Source organism: Epithele typhae, assembly GCF_022376455.1.
Source record: "Epithele typhae strain CBS 203.58 chromosome Unknown BXZ73scaffold_30, whole genome shotgun sequence".
Classification (NCBI taxonomy): Eukaryota; Fungi; Basidiomycota; class Agaricomycetes; order Polyporales; family Epitheliaceae; genus Epithele; species Epithele typhae.
Window position 1 is genome coordinate 18,177 of NW_025954221.1, and position 18,150 is coordinate 36,326.

General features: G+C 58.2%; 4 protein-coding genes across 4 annotated transcripts; all 4 read left to right on the forward strand.

Moving 5' to 3' along the window:
- Positions 1-1,144: 1,144 nt before the first annotated feature.
- On the forward strand, positions 1,145-2,551 carry BXZ73DRAFT_48152 (uncharacterized protein; the record flags this gene model as incomplete). The annotated part of the gene is made up of 2 exons (XM_048019999.1): positions 1,145-2,107; positions 2,180-2,551. The coding sequence occupies 2 exons, from the start codon at positions 1,145-1,147 to the stop codon at positions 2,549-2,551; spliced, it is 1,335 nt and encodes a 444-aa protein (XP_047876988.1).
- A 3,240-nt stretch (positions 2,552-5,791) lies between these two features.
- On the forward strand, positions 5,792-6,313 carry BXZ73DRAFT_102159 (uncharacterized protein; the record flags this gene model as incomplete). Its single annotated transcript, XM_048015131.1, has 4 exons — positions 5,792-5,869; positions 5,911-5,934; positions 5,994-6,209; positions 6,257-6,313. 4 exons carry the CDS (start codon positions 5,792-5,794, stop codon positions 6,311-6,313), a joined length of 375 nt encoding a protein of 124 aa, XP_047876989.1.
- Positions 6,314-8,997: 2,684 nt separating this feature from the next.
- On the forward strand, positions 8,998-10,100 carry BXZ73DRAFT_78166 (uncharacterized protein; the record flags this gene model as incomplete). The annotated part of the gene is made up of 2 exons (XM_048022821.1): positions 8,998-9,231; positions 9,405-10,100. The coding sequence occupies 2 exons, from the start codon at positions 8,998-9,000 to the stop codon at positions 10,098-10,100; spliced, it is 930 nt and encodes a 309-aa protein (XP_047876990.1).
- A 5,587-nt stretch (positions 10,101-15,687) lies between these two features.
- BXZ73DRAFT_102161 (cytochrome P450) lies at positions 15,688-17,843 on the forward strand (the record flags this gene model as incomplete). The annotated part of the gene is made up of 12 exons (XM_048015132.1): positions 15,688-15,880; positions 15,934-16,069; positions 16,127-16,318; positions 16,372-16,514; positions 16,571-16,686; positions 16,745-16,862; positions 16,931-16,944; positions 16,998-17,187; positions 17,240-17,321; positions 17,375-17,503; positions 17,565-17,696; positions 17,762-17,843. 12 exons carry the CDS (start codon positions 15,688-15,690, stop codon positions 17,841-17,843), a joined length of 1,527 nt encoding a protein of 508 aa, XP_047876991.1.
- Positions 17,844-18,150: the final 307 nt, after the last annotated feature.

Genomic DNA, 18,150 nt, shown 5'->3' on the forward strand with positions numbered 1-18,150 from the left:
AGGCCATGCTCGAACTTCACCCGGAGGATCGCATTCGCACCTACGCCGGTGTTAAGAAGTTGATTCGATCGGTCACCGGTATGTAATTGTTCGCACATTTGGCAGAGGCACAAGGCTAACCCCGTTCGTTACAGGCATCTACGACATCACGGTCGACATGTGTGTCAACTCGTGCGTGGCATTCACTGGTCCTTGGGAGAATCACACACGCTGTCCGCTCTGTGGAGAAGACCGCTAGGATTCCTCTCAGCCTGCACGACGTAGTAAGAAACCTGTTCCCCGCCGCACGTTCAAAACTTTCCCCATCGGTCCCCAGCTCCAGGCGATGTGGGCCTCAGCCCCGTCCGCAAAACTCATGCGCCATCGGGAGAGAGAAACCACACGCATTCTCGAAGGCCTTCACTCCGGCACCCCCGACACCAGTCTCAACGACATCTATCATGGATACGACTATCTGACGGCAGTGCATAACGGCGCATTCACCTTGACGGACCCCCTCCTCATGTTCTCTATCGACGGTGCCCAGCTCTACGAGAACAAGAGCTCAGATACCTGGATATACGTATGGGTACTTCTCGATCTTCCTCCCACTGTCCGCTACCACAAACGCTTCGTCATTCCAGGCGCTGTGATCCCAGGTCCGAACAAACCCAAGAACTTGGACTCGTTTCTGGTCCCCGGGCTGCGGCACCTGGCCGGGCTCCAACGGAACGGCCTCATGATCTGGGATGGTGAGAGGGCAGGCGCCTTCGACTCTCATCCATATCTGTGGCTCGGAACCGCCGACTGCCCAGGTATGGCGTATATCTCGGGTCTCGCCGGTCATAACGCGAAGCGGGCTTGTCGTGTCTTCTGCGGCCAAGATGGACGCCACAACCCCGGTAAACCTACCTACTACCCCGCGATGAAGCCTATCCAAGGCGACATGTCCGATCCGCACGCGCGCGTTTTCATGCACCACGTCGACTACGGCAAGTACCAGGAGAGAGTCACCAAGTACTCAGAAAGCCTCCGCGCTGTTGTGACGTCACCCTCGCTCACGGTGTACGAGGCCCGTCGACTGAACACCGGCATCTCAAAGCCATCGATCCTCTGCGCTCTGCCACGGTTCCCTGGATGTCCCCGAGGCTTCGGTCTCGATCTCATGCACCTTCTTAGCCTCAACGTCACCGCTCTCATCGTCTCCATCCTCCGCGGATCTCTCAAATGCTACGAGCCCGACGACAAGTCACAGTGGCGATTTTCCCCATTCCGGGACGATTCGGTATGGAAGGCTCATGGGAAACTCGTCGGCGCGTCCACGCGATATCTCCCCGGATCCTTCGATCGTCCTCCTCGGGACCCAGCGGAGAAGATTAGCAGCGGCTATAAAGCCTGGGAGTATCTCCTCTACGTCTACGGCCTCCTCCCCGGATTCCTTCGCATCAACTTCCCCGACAGATCCCCTTTCTACCGCCATTTCTGCAAGCTCGTTCTTCCTGCACGCGCCGCTCTTCAACACTCCATTCCCCACGACCAGATCGCCCCCATGCACCAGCGCTTCTCGGAGTATGTGCACGAGTACGAGGAGCTGTACTTTGAAGGCCGTAGTGAACGGTTGCATTTCGTCCGTCCGTGTCTCCACACTCTCTGTCACATCTTCCAAGAAGTCGAGCGCACGGGCCCGTGCACAGCGTACACTCAGTGGACACTCGAGAACTTCATCGGCAATATCACTCGTGAACTCAAGCAGCACGTCACTCCCTATGCCAACCTCGCAGAGCGCGCACTCCGACGCTGTCTAATCAATGCGCTGAAGGCCTTATACCCTCATATTTTCGACCCTCCTCGTCCTCTCCCTAACACTGCGCTGAAGGTCCTTGACGCTCCCGAGGGATACATCCTCTCCCATCCGAGGGAGCGTAACTCCCGAGCACTCACATCCGAATTGGAGCGCGAGGCACTCCGGCAGTATCTAGTGTCGGTTCAGGAACCTTTGGGGCCAGATTTCCATGCCGTCGTTCAGCGCTGGGCTCGGCTTTATCTTCCGAGTGGACAGATCGCGCGCACGCTCTGGAAAGAGGGCAAGGCGGAAGCACGTGGGCTACAGCCGCGTCGTGCGCGCATGGTCAAGGTGAGTGCGTTGTCACTTGAGCGCGTTTATGTGCGTAAACTCTAACACAACTCTGCGTCTGGGTAGCTCGGGTCGACGATGTATGCTGAAGTGCAGTTTTTCTTCCAAATGCGACTAACTGGGCCTCAAGCTGGCGTGGCCACACTCGCCATGATCTCCCGGTTCACCGCACCTGACCCAAGGATCCTTGCAGAAACTCTTGGTGCGGTGCTGGCATGCACCTACCGTGGTTCAGCCGCGCTAAGTGTCGTTCCGGTACGCTATATTAAGTCCGTAGTCGCGATGGTACCCCTTCCACTTACGAGGATGGAGGAGGAGTCACGCATCGACCTTTCCCAGAGATATTTTGTGGTTGAGAAGCCAGGTTTGGAGATTGCAATGCTCGCTGGCCGTGTATCCTCGCTTTCTGACTCGGACGAAGATCTTCCGATTGAGTAGCTCTCATCTCGCTTCAGATTGATAACTTTCTAGACTACAAGTACAGTTGCGCAGATTCTCGATATGGTGCATGCCCCATGTATTATTTTCTCATTCCCATATGCGTACAACCGAAGCCGATCAAGAGTCTGTGGTGAAGGGAGCAGAGCTTGCTAGATACGCCACTGATTATAAAATCAACGCCAAGATCACTGAGGGATAGCACCACACATACCAATCAAGCGCAATATCTGTTTCATTCACAGTCCGTGATGGCGCGATGTGGATGGCGAAGGCTGGGGAATAGATTCGGGACCAACACCGGATATGAGAACAGATTGAGTACTCACCACACTCGACTTTGCAGATCTTTTGGATAGACCTGGGTTAATCTCCATCCACCTCGTCTGCGGAATTGAAGCCCACTCCTGCTCCCAGGTATACGGTTGTGGAAGAGGTCTGTTTTGAGGAAGAGAGCTTGCCTCCACCAGGGTCGGCGCGTTCATCCTGGTCACTGGGGAGGCGGATCGAGAGCGGCTAGACCGATCTATGGCCTCGAGATGCTTCTCCTTGAATTGAGCCCTGATTGTTTCCAGAACAGAGGGCTTACATCAGGAAAAACCCAAATCTATAATGAGACGTTACTGAGGCTTATAAGGGCTAATGAGCCCGATTATTGCGTTATTCAGAAGTATTATTATTCGCTTACCCATTTGCTAATGAGAGACCATTACACGGAGAAGGAAATATTAGTCGCAAGAGCAGGCTCTCACCACGTGCATTTAGTCTCACTCATGTCCATAGATCGCTGCTTCAAGCACTGGATATCGAGTAGTAGCACTAATCACACATAGAATATAGCGCAATCACGGATGAGCATTGATTCAATATCTGACATCCAGACTAGACCAGTACCTAGCTACAGCGATATAGAAGTCCATATCAATGAGCGATGATGATGCAATGCAAACGGTACCGTAGGTGCGCGCGTAGAGACGGGGAAGTGCACGACCGAGAATGCGTGCACGGGGAGGGATGAATACCAAGACGAAGAAGCCGTGTACTAACGAGGGTGGGGCTGGGTCCGGCGCGTGCGCGCGAGCGGCAGAGCGCGGACGCCGCATCCCGAAGCACATGTGGAACAGGTGCTGGCGCACATGGTCTTGTTGGTGCTTTTCGCCGAGCGTGTGGGCCTCCTTCGTGAGGTCGCCAGTTGGGTGCGCACGCGAATAGTGTGCACGCCGCTCGTTTTAGAGACGACCACTCGCGCCCACCGCTGCCGCGACCAGCGCAAGGGCGGCCCTCTCAAGCCTTTCGCACACCGTCTGACGGCGCACGAACCGGCCCTCCCCTTGTCTGCGTTTGGACCTGCTCCCGCGCCTGCGCCTGGGACAGCAGCGGGCGGGCCGTCGACCTTGGAGACGACGAACGTGCCCTCGAGCGGGACCGTGTGCGCTCACGCTCGCTGACGACGTACCCGCGGGAGACGGTGGGGAGGATGCTGCTGTCAACGTGACCCCCTGGCGGGACGTGGATGTGAATGACGATGACGATGACGTCCTGGGGGCGGACGCGGCCGTGGAGCGCGCACTCGCGCCAGGCCAGCGCGTATCACGCGGGGTTCTGTGCGTGCGTGAGGGCATGTATAGGGGAGAAAACGGATCAGCAAGCAGAGCGGACGGGGTGAAGTATGCTACCTCACCGGTGACATAGATGTTTGTGATCCCAGACCACATCCGCTTGATGACCATGACCAGGTCCGTCAGGCTCGCCGCGTGAGTCGTCCGGGTCGTGCTTTTCGTCAGCCTTGTTCGAGACAGAAACCGGCGGGGGGCACACCGTGACCGTCGCGCCTCAATCCATCCGTCGCACTCTTCAAATACAGTGCGAGCCCTTCCCTTCTGGGCATTTGCCGGGCACGAAATGACCGCAAGACGAGAGCGGACACACGCCGCTGGCTGCGCTCCCCAGATGCAGCGGCGGTACATCGCGGTGAAAAGGGGCACGGGCGGGAGGTTGCGACAGGGGCACTCACTGATTCCCAAGATAGACGGATGGTCCGCCGCGGTCGAAGACTCGTTGGCCTCGGGCAGAGAGGTGGACGTCAACGGTAGCGCGAATGAGACCAACCTGGCAGATTAGTAACTTAAGGGAGCTTGCGGAAGCGCGAGACATACCTGCGGGGTGCGCGCGGCGGCGAAGGAAGAGCTCTGGGACTCATTGTCGTCCTCAAGGCCGTGGAGGAAAAGGAAGAGGGTGCGACCCAGGGCGTGGCTGATGAGGTGGGCAAGGTGGAGGTCCGAGAACTGGGAATTCAGCGGAGAAAACGACGGGGAGTTTGACGGAGGAGGATGGAGGAGGCGGCGGCGGAGGCGGAGGCGGAGATGTCGATGATGGTCCGTGGAGACAGCTGGAGCCCGGCACCGAGCGGGGACGCGCGTCGCGCGTTGGGAATAGGCGCTAGTGTGGCCGACGGTGACCGGTGACCCTTGGTGACCGCGTCCCGTGATCGCGTCCTCAACGCGTTCATGAGTGGGCGATACGCTGTCCAAACTCCCGTCCAGTCTCCCCTATGCAACGCCCTCTTTTTCTGGTTCTCGCTTCCTCAGCGCTCCCTGCCGCATCTCGTTCCCAGCATACCACTATTCCTGTCCATCAAGCCTCCCCGCATTTGCGTACTTCGACTGCCACAACCACCATCTGGCTTCGTCCCAGGCCCCCTCCGCCCCCCCGCTCGAGCTTGCACCAAGTGGCCGTGAGTTGCCTTGCAGCCTTCATCGCCTACGCACGTAACGCACTCCATCAAACGCGACTGCACACCTCCGTCAGTCTCCCTCTACCTCCTTCGACGACCAAATTCCTGCTTCCCCGCGCCTGAGGGTCGTCAGTTCATCGGCCGTCTGCGACAACACCTATTCCAATACATAGTGGACGATCGCCGGCCAAGGCATGTTCGCGCTTCACGAGACCAACCAGATGGAGCGGTAAATGCGCTCCTACCTAGTGCACCACTCCTTACATCATCACGTCTGCGTCAGCCTGCGCTCACAAACAAGACGCAGCAACCGCTCTCCACTTCGCCGCCAAAGCCCATCTTCCCTCCCGCCACCATCCACGCTGGTGCCCCGCTGTATAGTGCGAGCTCCTCGCGTAGCTTGTACAGCACGCGGCACACCCGGCACCTCCGACACCCCGGAGTCGTCGATGTCGACGTCGCATCCCCCGCGTCGAGCAAATCCCCATCGACCCCGTTCGGCTCCCATGTTTATTTCCCTCGAGGTTCTCTACCACCAGATGCTGGGTGCGAAGATCAAGAGCGATGTGGTCATCGACTCGCGGGTGCACCTGGGTGAGTGCGAGTTCCTGACGCTCCACAACAGCTGCTGAATATCGTCAATGCGCTCGTGTGCGGCTTCTTCGGGGGGTGCGATGGCTGCTTCCCCCTCAATCCGATCGTCGTCAGCGCTTTAGCCGTGATGGCACGTTCAACACTTATACCCAGCTCGCCCCGGGCGCAGTCATTCCTGACGGCGCGACGTACGGCCCGCACGTGTCCTCGCACGACGACCCGTCGCCCGACCTCCACGTGCAGTACAGCGGCGCGGCGCCCTCACTGAGCATTTCCGCACCAACTGTATACGCCCAACACGCGCCGCACATGCACTCCGCGAGCAACGCTGTGATCACTGCGCCCGACTCACTCACGCGCGGTTGGATCCACACCAGCAGGTCTACTCGTCGGGCTGCAATGCTCCCGTCTCACCCACCGCGCCCAGCCCGTGATCGCATTTGTCGCACAAGGCAAGGTTGTCGTAGTACTTAGAACATGAAGCAATAACAGTTTAATGAATGATCTATCTATGCGTGCTGATGTGTGGGCCGCTGAACAGTGGGGGATCATTGTATACTGGCCGGGATCCAGTCGAAAGTATCATAACTGGCTAACTGCATGTACAGATATCCACTACACCCACTCAAACATGTCAAATTATACCTCATCCACCCCATTAGGGAGGCAATAGTTCAACGTAGTGTCTAAAAACTGCGGTGAGTTGGAACAGCGGCAGTATTTTCGCGTATAGGGGCTTACCAATATTTTACCTCTCAATAGGGATTTGGGTTTTTCCTGATGTAAGCTTCTCCGTGACGCTCTCGGCAAGGTCGTCTGCTAGTTCCCTCCGCATAGCAGTGAGAAAACGGCCCAGGCGGTGCTCCATGCGGTCAAGGAGATCATCAATGTCAAGAGCCTGGGGTGCTGGAGTGAGTTCTCTGGGAGGGAGTACTGGGGGAGCCATGGGGGTAGAGTCAGGAGAAGGGGAGGTGTCGGAGACTTCTTCGGCGTGCCGTACTAGATAAGCTGCATTGAAAGCAAGGTGGAGGGGTGCTATCACCTCCTGTAGTGCGTCGCGAGTATCACTGTAGTCTTGAAGCGAAGGGGATGGGGCAAAAGCAAGGTCACAGGCCAGTTCTGCAGTGGTGAACATGATATTGAAGAGTGTGTGCACGAGGTGGTCTCGTTCCGGGTGGGATGTTGCCTCTGCCATTTGGTGGGCGCAGTATGCGCGAATCAGCATGTTGATATCCCCTGGATGCATCGTTCTAGCAGAGATGTATAGCGTAGCAGTAGAGAGACGATGAGGGGCACCACAGCGTGAATATCTCCCGTGTGTGCAGACGGCAGATGCGTCTTTGAGATCACGTGCTGAAATTCTCGCGCAGTGGCCGCGCGGCCGCGCCTGTGTGCGCCCAGTCTTGCGCATCTGTTGTCTGCCCTCTACCTCTTCCTATCTCTGCTCCCTCATCCTCTGCTTCACCATACCCCAACTCTAACTCACTCACAACCTGAAAACAGCATGCCCGGGCGCTCAGGCACGCAGTGGTTACATCAGGAAAACCCCCATGTGCTAGTTAGAGAAAGTTTTCTCTATTTGGTGATTAATAGCAAAAATAGTCTAACTAGTGCGAACTAAAGTTGACCATTGCTATTGCATCTACCTAGCTGCAAATAGCTGCAAATTAGATCTTAGGGAGCTCTCTATTTGCTGCAAGTAGATGCCAAGTAGATCTCAAGGAGCACCCAATTAGCGTGTAATATGTTCATAAAATGCTCTCAATAGATCACACAAGGGCAAAGAAGTGAACAAATTTATATTGTCATACTAAGAGATACAGCGTACAGACTATAAATGCAAGACGGACGAGCATACAAATGCTACCATAGAATCCAGTGACAGAAGTGGTGTGGGCTATGCAAGTGACGTGGGCGACGCAAGTAAGGTGGGCGACGTGGGTGGTATGGACGAGACAGGATGAACGAGACGCATGGACGACGTGCTAGCAACGGGTACGACGTGGATTGCAGGCGTGACGCAGATCGAAGGCGCGGCACAGATCGCGGGCGCGACGCGGATCGCGGACGTGTTGTAGGCGACCTGGGGGCAAAATGCAGACGCGTCGCACGATGCGGGTGTGGCGAGCGAGGTGACCGGAATGGGCGAGGTGACGATGTGGGCGAAGTAGGTGACGCAGTTGACGGGGTCGGGAGGGTGGATTGATGAGTGGCACCCCACACGAACGGGCTCATCTGCGTGTAGGTCAAGTGTCATTCAAAAGTGATTTTATCAAGATACATAAACAACTCACAAAGTGCCATCGGGCGACGCGGGTCCGCCGGGTGACGCGAGGGCGCACGCGAGAGGCGAGGTGAGTGAGATGATAGATGCGAACGACCCAGGTGATGTGGGTGACCGGGCAAGGTGAGCGAGAGGTGGGGGACGCAGGCGAGGGCGATATGGGCAAGGGAGCTTATGTGGGCGAGGTGGCAACACGGGTGAGGCGTGCACGGTGGGTGATGTGGGTGTCGAAGGCGAGGTGTGCGATGCGGGCGTGATGTAAGCAACAGACGATCAGCTCCAGGTGAGCGTGACGTAAACCGGACAAGTGCTCACCAGTGTTCTCGAGCCTGATGAGCTCATACTGCTAGCACGTTGGGGGACGAGGGGGGAGGAAGAAAAACATTGGAATAGAATGGGTGTACTCACGCATAGTGTGCATAGTGCGGCGGCAAGTTGGCCCCGGTGCCAACGCCGTCGAAGCGGTCGTGTGAGGGCGTGGGGTGTAGGAGTCGCCGTAGCACATACTGGGCGGAGGTACCCTTGTGGGACGAGTCTGCGAGGCAGTTCTTGACCTCGAGCTGGCTGTGGGGCTCCTGGACGCGTCAGAGGTGCTCGTTCTTGGGCTCGAGCTCGCGAATGCGTAGCAGCGGCGGAGGGATGACGCGACGTACTCATGGCGCAGGTGAGATGCGAAAGGTGGTGACATGAGCGAGGTGCGCGAGGTCAAGGGCAGAAAGGTGGGGCAATGAGGAGCAGGGGAGACGAGATTGAGGTGTGCTGGCAGCAGTCGAAGCCTGAAGGCCTGAAGGGCGGTTGTTGGGCGGCTGCACTTTCGGGGATGCGTGGGAATCGATGCACGTCGCGTTGACTCCAGCGCTTGGCATTGCCAGCACCGTCGTCTTCGTCCTCGTCGTCCTCGCATGCTACCCCCTGCCGCTCTGCGCAGGCCTTCCCTACGTCAACCGCACCAGCTTTTCGCCCTTCAATACTTCCTCACCATCATGCCCGCTAGTTCCCCTCTCCCTGGGATCAGCTCTCAAGATCTCATGCAAGATCCATGTGTGCGAACTATGTAATCCTTTCGCAGTGAGTTCTCCGCCTTTTCCTGCACACCCTGTCTCATTGTGCCCGTGGCCTACGTCACTCCCGTGCACCTCGCCCATCTCGCTCGTGTCGGCCGCCCGGGGACGTGCTTTGGAGCGGGGCACGGCCGCTGCCCTCGCGGTACCTGCGCCTGTTCCTCACGTCCCCGAAGACAGGCATCAGGGACGGTTTCGAGTCCGTCGTCCGGCGCGTTGTCGTCCGGCAGGAGTGGCAGCCAAGGCATGCACTCGTCGCCCGCCTCTGCCTCGCCCACCACCGCGCGCTGCCCACCGCCCACGTCATCCTCCTCCGCCCGCGTCGCCCACCCTCGCCCGCGTCGCCCTCCCGGTGTCGTGGAGTCGGTCGAGGACGCGCACAGCCCGGCGCCCGAAGCCGACAATGAGGACATCGTCATCTCAGAGTTCGGCATCCAGGCCGGCGACGGCGCCGCGAGCCGGATCATCCTGGAGGCATCCATCCTCAAGGAGCAGATCGCCGAAACGTCTGTTAGTACCGCGCCCCATGCTTCTCGCCTGACCGTCACTGACGCCCCGCAGCACGAGCTCACCCTCCTCCGTGAAGCGCGTGAACGCGACGACGAGGCGTTCGGCGAACACGTCCCGGATACAAGGGAGCGCATGGACTCGCTCGGCGAGCGCATCGACGATGCGTACAAGAGCATCGCGGCGCACGACGCATCGCTCCTCGACGCTCAAGCGCGCCTCCAGAGCCTCGGTGCGGCAGTGTCCGACCTCCATCGGCGCACGGCGCTCGCCGAGGGCATCGATGAGCTCACGCGCGAGGTCAGTGCGGCCAGGGATATGCTGCTAGACATGTGCTTTTATATCGCGCACGCCTCGAAGAGACGCTGATGCCTTTGGCAGAGACGTGCGAGCTGCAGCGGCAGACGTGTCCGCATTCGTGTCGCCCGTATCCATGTCCCCTGCGTCCGCGCACCCTCCTCTGCCACCCCGTTGCAGCCCTTGACCTCGTCCACGTCCACGTTGCCCGCCTCGTCCGCCTGGGTCGCCCACGTCTCGCCCGTGTCGCCCACATCACCCCACATAGTCCCCGCCTCAACGTCTGTGTCATCCTTGCCCGCATCTCGCCACCATGTCGCGTCCACGTCGCCCGTGTCCACGTCGCCCGTCCCCGCATTGCCCGCCTCGCCCGCGTCTCGCTTCGTGTAGCCGTGTTCTCTCGCCCGCATCTCCCGTGTCGACCGCACGGCCCTCGTTGGCAGCCGCTTTCCATAAACACTACTTTGTTCCCAGTGTATTAGATAGATCACATTAGACAGCAATATATTTCATTTTCCACGCACTTCTATCTCGTTGTGAACCATTGATAACTTAGTGATATTGAGCATTTCATTTGCAACAAGAGGGCTAACAGGACTCTAATGAGAGACATGTTAGTGCAAACAAGATCCATTTTCCACAAGAACACTTATTTGCACAAGAATAGATCCACCATAGAGCAAATTAGGCAAATTAGATCTAACTAGCAAGTGGGGGTTTTCCTGATGTAAATCGTGAGTTCCATTCGGGGCCACCACCCAGCCTGCCCCCACATGCTGCCATGGCGCTTTGGCCTGGCGGACATGGCGCATATATGCTCCCTCCAACCATGTGGACCCATCCTGGACCAAATGCGTTGGGCCTTAGTGCATCAGCCAGCCATCAGACCCCAGTACCACACCCCCATCTCCGGACTACAATTTGTACGGACATCGAGGCCTCATGCCCCCCGACTCGTCGACCAGTAGTCCACCACTTGCCCCAGCAGATGAGGGTACCTTGTACACGCCTGATGGGTGGGAAGGCGGCCCCGATCATCCTAGCTCCCACATCCACTCTCCAGGCACTCCCATCACTTCATTTGAAACACATACCCCGGTGAGAACAACTGTTCATATGCGCACTCAAAGTACTTATCATCGTGTATACAGACACTCTCTCCTTCTCCCACTTCGTGGGCAGAAGGATACCTCATTTTGACCGCCCAGATCGCAGTGGTGAAGCGCATGTACTCAGAGTTGAAACGGGAGATTGCACAAGTAAAGTAAGTCAAATCATGTTACCTGCATATCTTTTTCTGATCTACGAATCTAGAATGGCTCCTCCAACCATGTAAGTTACATATGTGCCATGTTCCTAGCCTGGGGATACCTAGTACAGCCAACCCTCGGGTGTACTAGGTATCCGCCCGACCCATACTCTCCCCCGCAAATACCGTCACCCACGCAGTGCGGGGAGAGTATGGCTCGCAACTTGCTTGCACTAGGGATGCAGTGTACGATGGGCACACTGTGGCAGGTGTCGAGCATGGGCCGCACGGCGAGCGGCATGTGTCTGGCGGTTACGCGTCAGGCACAGCGGCGGAGTCCAGACTGCACACGTCGGGTGCAGACCGCACTCGTTGGGTCCGGACTGCGCACGTCGAGACTCGGCGCTCAGTACGCATGACGCACCCTTCAATACCCGTGTAACACTCACTGCGCGCGATCTGTGCGGGTCGCGCGGAGGTAGTACTCTATGCATAACATCAGAAGGCTGACTGGAAGCTCGCCACAGGAGCATGGAAGATCGTGAGAGCAGAAATGGTAATGCCTGTGTTTCGATTGGTTTGTGTTTCTACTGATTGTATACACCCCAGCCGAAGCCGCACAGAAGTTCGAGAGAGATGGGCCTGGGCTCTGGAAAGATATGGATCGCAAAAGCGAGTACTTCTCTGCAGAGGTCAACGTAAGTCATACATCGCACTTTCCCCGTGCACTGACCTTATATTCGAACAGAAGAAGATATTTTGGACGAAACGCGAGTTCGACGAGGCCCATAGCAATCAGCCAACAACCGCCAATGAAAAGAAAGGTCCGAAGGGACGGTCACGACTCAAAGGCAACATCAATGTCCGCGCTCTCTATATTACCGACTTGCATGGCATGCCTGTCTCCGGCACGCATGCCGAGAGGATACGCGCGTCATGTCGGCAGTTCTTTTGCCATCTCGCGCTGCACAACAGAGCACCGGCGACGTGGTGGCATGGTATAACTAACGATGATCTTATGGACTTTTACAGGTGGATACGCTCGCAGCACCCAGAACTACAGCTCTGCGAAGCCAACTGGAAGGCGCGACAGCTTGCAATCGACATATATCCTGGGTGGATGCAGGGGCGGAAGCAGCAGACCCCACAGCAAATCGCGGACGAAAACATCGGTGGCGAAGCGGTCGCTTTTGCCCTGAAAGCGATCTCTGGTGCTAATCGCCACGAGCCAGGTAGTGCCCACTCGCATCTATCCTCTTTGCGAGATTCTGACGGAATAACCGACAGACACCACCCCAGGTAGTGAGCACCTCGAATATATGGACACGGATATCAAGCTCGGTGATGCCCTGTACCGCATCTCACCAAGTCCTAGTCCCAGCACTTCCAAACGCTCTTATGATCATGCTGTCGGCTCTACAATGTCCGAAGATTACCTACCATCCAAGCGCCTCCGTCCCTCCGCCTCTGAGTCATCTTCCTCTCTCGCACTTAGCTCGCTGCCATCAACCTCACTCTCTCCTGCACCGTCTCTCTTGCCAACAGTTCAACCCATCCCATTCTCGTATTCTTCCTCTATCCAGCCCTCGACCTTGTCTACCAACACTGCAACTCCACCTCTTCCTGGGTGCACGACGCCCTCGGCCACGCCCAGAGCAGTGTTCACTCCATCTCCCGGGCTCGCGATGCCGACCACTGAGCCTAGCACTGCCTCGGTTGTCGAGCCCACGACGCAAGCGGCGCCACTCGTCAAGCTCAAGACTCTATCCACTGGATACATGACGCCACCTATGGGCCCCACCACCTCACCACCCACCAGAAGTGTGGTGTCCTCCGCCGAGCATGTGACGACTCCCACCACACCCAGCACGACACCATCTGCAGCGCCCGCACCAACGTTGATGGGGAGCACAGCGGCATCTGCCGCCCTGTCTGAGATCGCTCGGACGCCTTCTGCTAGACCCACAACGTCAACGCTCACCAGAAGCGCGACGTCCTCCGTCGAGCCTGTGACGACTCCCGTCACGCGACTCACGCCCAGCACGACACCGTCTGCCGCGCCTGCGCCAATGTTGATGGGGAGCACGGCGGCATCCACCGCACTGTCCAAGATTGCGCAGACGCCTTCTGGTGGACCCACAATGTCGACGCCCGCCGGAAGCGCGGTGTCCCTCGCCGAGCCTGCTTTGACGAATCCTGCCAGGGCCAGCACAACGTCGTTCTCTGGGCCCACGCTCAACTCAGTCATCGAGCCCACGGTGCCACTCGTGAAGCTCACGACACCCTCTGCTGGACCCACGATGCCGCCCGGTGCACTGGCTACAGACTCCAACACTTCTCCTTTCAATGTGTCCACTTACGACTCCTCCACCACCTGTGATACGCACTCTGCAGCATCTGCCCTCGTCACCGCACTGTCACCTCGATCTCTGCACACGGACTTGTCCTCGGCCGCCGACGCTCTGTCTCTATCTATACCGCCAGATCTGGCCACTGCTGTATCTTCTAGTGGTGCACCTGAAATGCGACAACTACCAGCTGCTGAAAATACTGAATTTGACGAACTAGCTAGTACGCTGGAAGGCAACAGCACCTCTCCCTGCGGTGGTGGCGCTACTTGTGCAGAAGCGCGGCCACTTCTTCTGGTATGTACAACTGTGACTCGCACAATGCTGCTCTGCACTCACACGAATGTCGCAGATGCCGAGCGCATTGTATGTATCCTGACATTCATGACTTGCAATCTCTAATCGGCCGTGTTAACAGGAAAGCTGCGTACGGGCCGGGCGGCAAGCTCCCACTACCAGAGAGCCCTATACGGCCCCCAAGCACGCTCGACGAACACGAGGAGCCATTCCAGCAACCGGCATCAATGGCTGCAACATCAGCGAGCAAGAACTCCAAGGGCAAGGGCAAAGCTCGTGCGGAGAAGAGCAAGGCAACTGCCGCAACGTGGCCACCGGTGCTCGAAGCAAACTCTAAGCTCCAGTGCGTTTTATCTTACTTATCTTCACCCGATCTCATCCAGCTGCAGGGTGCATTGTGCGGTCATCTGGTACACGAAAAATCACGGCACCCAAGAAGAATTTTCTGCATGGTACAGGACGCTGAAGCACCCCCAACGTGAGGTATGTGTCATTTACGCCTCACCGTACGGCGAGCGTGGGTGACAGTCATGTATAGACCTACAAGAAGACGGACGGCGCCAGGACATCAAAGAAGGAAGCGGGCGCAACAGGTGCTGGTCCTGCATAGAAGCGCAAGTGCGCAAGGCGGGAGCTGGAGGTCGGGCGCACGGGCAGAGAAGGCGAGGGCACGAAGGTGCGGAGGGCGGCAGGCGCGTGAGGGCGCGAGGGCGCGTGCAGGCGGCGGCGGCACAGGGGTGCGAGGGCGCGTGCAGGCGGTGGCTGCACGAGGGCGGGCGAGGGCGGGCGAGGGCGGGCGAGGGCTCGAGGGCGGGCGGGCGGCGGAGCGGGCGCGGGTGCGCGGGGCACGTGTATGATGTCATACTGTCAATGAAATTGGTGCAGATATATTCAGATCTATGAGGCCTGGTCGCACGTGGTTCCACTGAAAAGGCCCGTTGATAGCTGGGGATACATGGCAATAGGTGGCATCTATCCCCATAATTGTCAGTGGCGTGTCAATCGTTGCGGATAGATGGGGATAGGCGGACATTTATGAAAACCTACGCAATGAGGCATTCAGCAATATCGACCTATCCCCAGCAATCTGGGTCGTTGAGATAGCTCCAGATAGCTCCGGATAGGGGGCGTTCTCACTGGGGTTCAGAGGCCGCTCGATTTGACCTTGGCGAACCGTGGGAGAGCTGACGGAATTAAGCGCACAGAGGGCGTGACGCGGCGCATACTAGCCAGTGCCTGACGCCCATGACTCTCTCCATTCGCCTGAACAAACTGTTTTCAAAAGCTTATGTTCGTCCTTTAGCTTCTTGAACCCACCAAGGTGTGTCTAAAAATCCTGCATAACAAATGAGCATCATCTAATCGTAAATTACAGCACTAGTTTGTTGTGCCCGTCGCCCGAATAATCGCCCCACCTTTGTGTGCACCAAGTGGAAGCCCACAAAGTCCATATTTGTGCGACACAAAGAAGGTGTGTATCATAAGTCGATCTTTCAGATGATCAGAAATTGAACAGCTTCTCAGATTGTGATTATTGTCTGCAAGAAGCGACTGACTCTTGATGCGACCAAAGAACACTATTCAACTGTGCAAATGATTTCGGTTCCCGTGGTATGTCAACTCTACCGCACAGCCTCGTCCTCAGGCACACACACATTCAGACACGCACGGGTCACTGCTCGTCGCAGCACCGCGGTCCCACCTGCTACAGCTTCTCCTCCGCCCGTCTTCTCCTCGTCGCCTCCTGCGGTCTGCGACCTACACGATGGTTCGACTTCTCGTGACGGCCGCGCTCACTGCTTTGACCCCGATCGTCATATTTGCTGTGTGGTCCTCACTGCGCCCCAAGCGCAGCTATCCCCCGGGTCCACCCCCCGCCTTCCTCGTCGGAAACCTTAAGGACATCCCGAGCGGGGGCCACGAATGGGAGCAATGGGTCGCGCTCGCAAAGAAATATGGTTCGTGACTCCTTCACGAGCTTCTCTCCGCGCGTATGTTCATGTATTCTTAGCCACCGACGTTCTCTACCTTCGCGTTCTGGGGGCCGACATCGTCGTCATCAGCTCGTTCGAGGCCGCCCGCGAGCTCCTCGACAAGCGGGGCGCCATCTACTCGTCGCGCCCTCGGATGGTGCTCATCAAGGAAGTGTACGTCCTGCACCGCGCCCGTACTGTCTCACACTCATCGCGCTCCGTCTGCAATAGAATGGACTGGGCGTGGAACCTCGTCCTCATGGACTACGGCCCCACCTTCCAGGCGTACCGCAAAGTCGTCCAGTCTGAATTCACGCCCGCCGTCGTCGCCGACAAGCACCGCGCCGTCATCCAGCGCGAGGTCGCCACCCTGCTGGGGCGCCTGCTCGTCTCCCCGCAGAAGCTCGTCAGGCACATCAAGCTGTACGTGTTCCCGCGCATTCTATTCCTGACGAGCGCCCGAAGAAAAGTTACAGAATGTCGGGTGGCGTTATCATGGACATCTCGTATGGCCACCGGGTCCTGTCCGAGCGCGACGAGTATGTCGCGCTCGCGGTGGCCATGCGCGAGAACGCCGACGGGCAGCCGGGCACCTCGATCGTCGACGTGTTCCCTCCCCGTGAGTGCTTCGGTGGGCTTCTCGTGCGCATCCGCTCATGCACCGGTGTCCGACAGTCAAGTACGTGCCCGCGTGGTTCCCCGGCGCGGGGTTCAAGCGCAACGCTCTTATCGGCGCACAACTCTCGCGGGACATGCGGGACAAGCCGTACAACGCCGCGAAGCGGCAGATGGTCTGGCGCTCTCACGCTGTCGTCCGTCAAGCCCGAGCTAACTCATGCGCGCACTCAGGTGGAGGGCACAGCGGCGCCGTCGCTGGCCACCCGGCTTCTGTCGCAGCACGGGCTGGAGACGGCTGGGGTGGAGCGCGACGAGTTCATCAAGAACTGCTGCGGTGTCGTATACAGTGGTGCGTCCCTGTCTGGACAGCTCGCACACGCGCGCGCGGTGTGCTGATGCGCCATACCCGCTCAACAGCTGGTGCAGACACCGTGAGTTGTTGTCGTGGCACGTTTCCGTCATGCTTACAGACAGCGTGTCACAGACGGCTACAGCCTTGACCAACTTCGCCCTGGCGATGACGTTGTATCCAGACCTCCAGCGGCGCGCACAGGACGAGCTGGACGGCGTGGTCGGACGGGATCGCTTGCCGACGATGGAGGACAGGAAGCGACTGCCGTACGTCAACAATCTGGTAAAAGAGGTACTACGCTGGAAGGTAGTCACGAACCTTGGTGCGACCGTCTGCTCGAGGCTTTGCGCACCCGCTTACAGACGTCGCTCAAGGTGTTCCGCACTCGACCACGTCCGACGACACGTACGAGGGCGGGTACATCCCCAAGAACACAACCGTGATCGCTAACATCTAGTGCGTCCCGCCGCGCACTTGTGCGGCCCTCGATCCTCATACCGTCCTCCCAGCGCGATGCTTCATGACGAGTCCGTGTACGCCAGTCCGGAGACGTTCAACCCGGACCGGTACGTTCCGTCAGCGGAGAACCCTTCAGGCGAACCGGACCCGGCGCGGGCGGTGTTCGGTTTTGGACGTCGGTGAGCGCGGGCACGCCCTGTTTCGTACTTGGCACGGGCGATTGACGGGTCCCGGGTGCAGGATCTGTCCGGGGAGGTTCTTCGCGGACGAGTCCGTGTGGCTGGCCGTCGCCTCGGTGCTGCACGTATTCACGCTCTCCGTACCGGCGACGGCGGGGAAGTCCCATGTCCGATGGTGCTCGGGGCTCGTCAAGTGCGTGTGCTTCGCCGCGGTGTTGCTTGGCAGACGTGGGGACGCTAACGATGTGGTCTTGGCAGCGAACCGTCGCCGTTCCCGTTCGAGATCCAGCCTCGGTTCGAGGATGCGCGGGAGGTTATTGCCCGAGCCGAATCTGAATGAAGGCCCACGGATGCGGATGATAGACTGTCGGACATGGGAGTGCGCGCGACGGAATGACGATATTTGCCATGTACAGTCTGTTTCTCGAAGCACATGCCACACCTTAACTCACATCATTGCAAATGCCGTCCGCGATCGCAGCCCCCGGAGCACCGACGAATTCCTGGCATCTGCATTTGGACCTACCCTCCTTTGTGGCGCGCGCGCATCACCTGTGCAGTGATGTTCGATGTCAGAATGCGTTTCCGCGCCCACGCCGGTGCAGCCTCCAGTTTCGCCGAAGCCCTACCACAGCACCCGTCTGTCA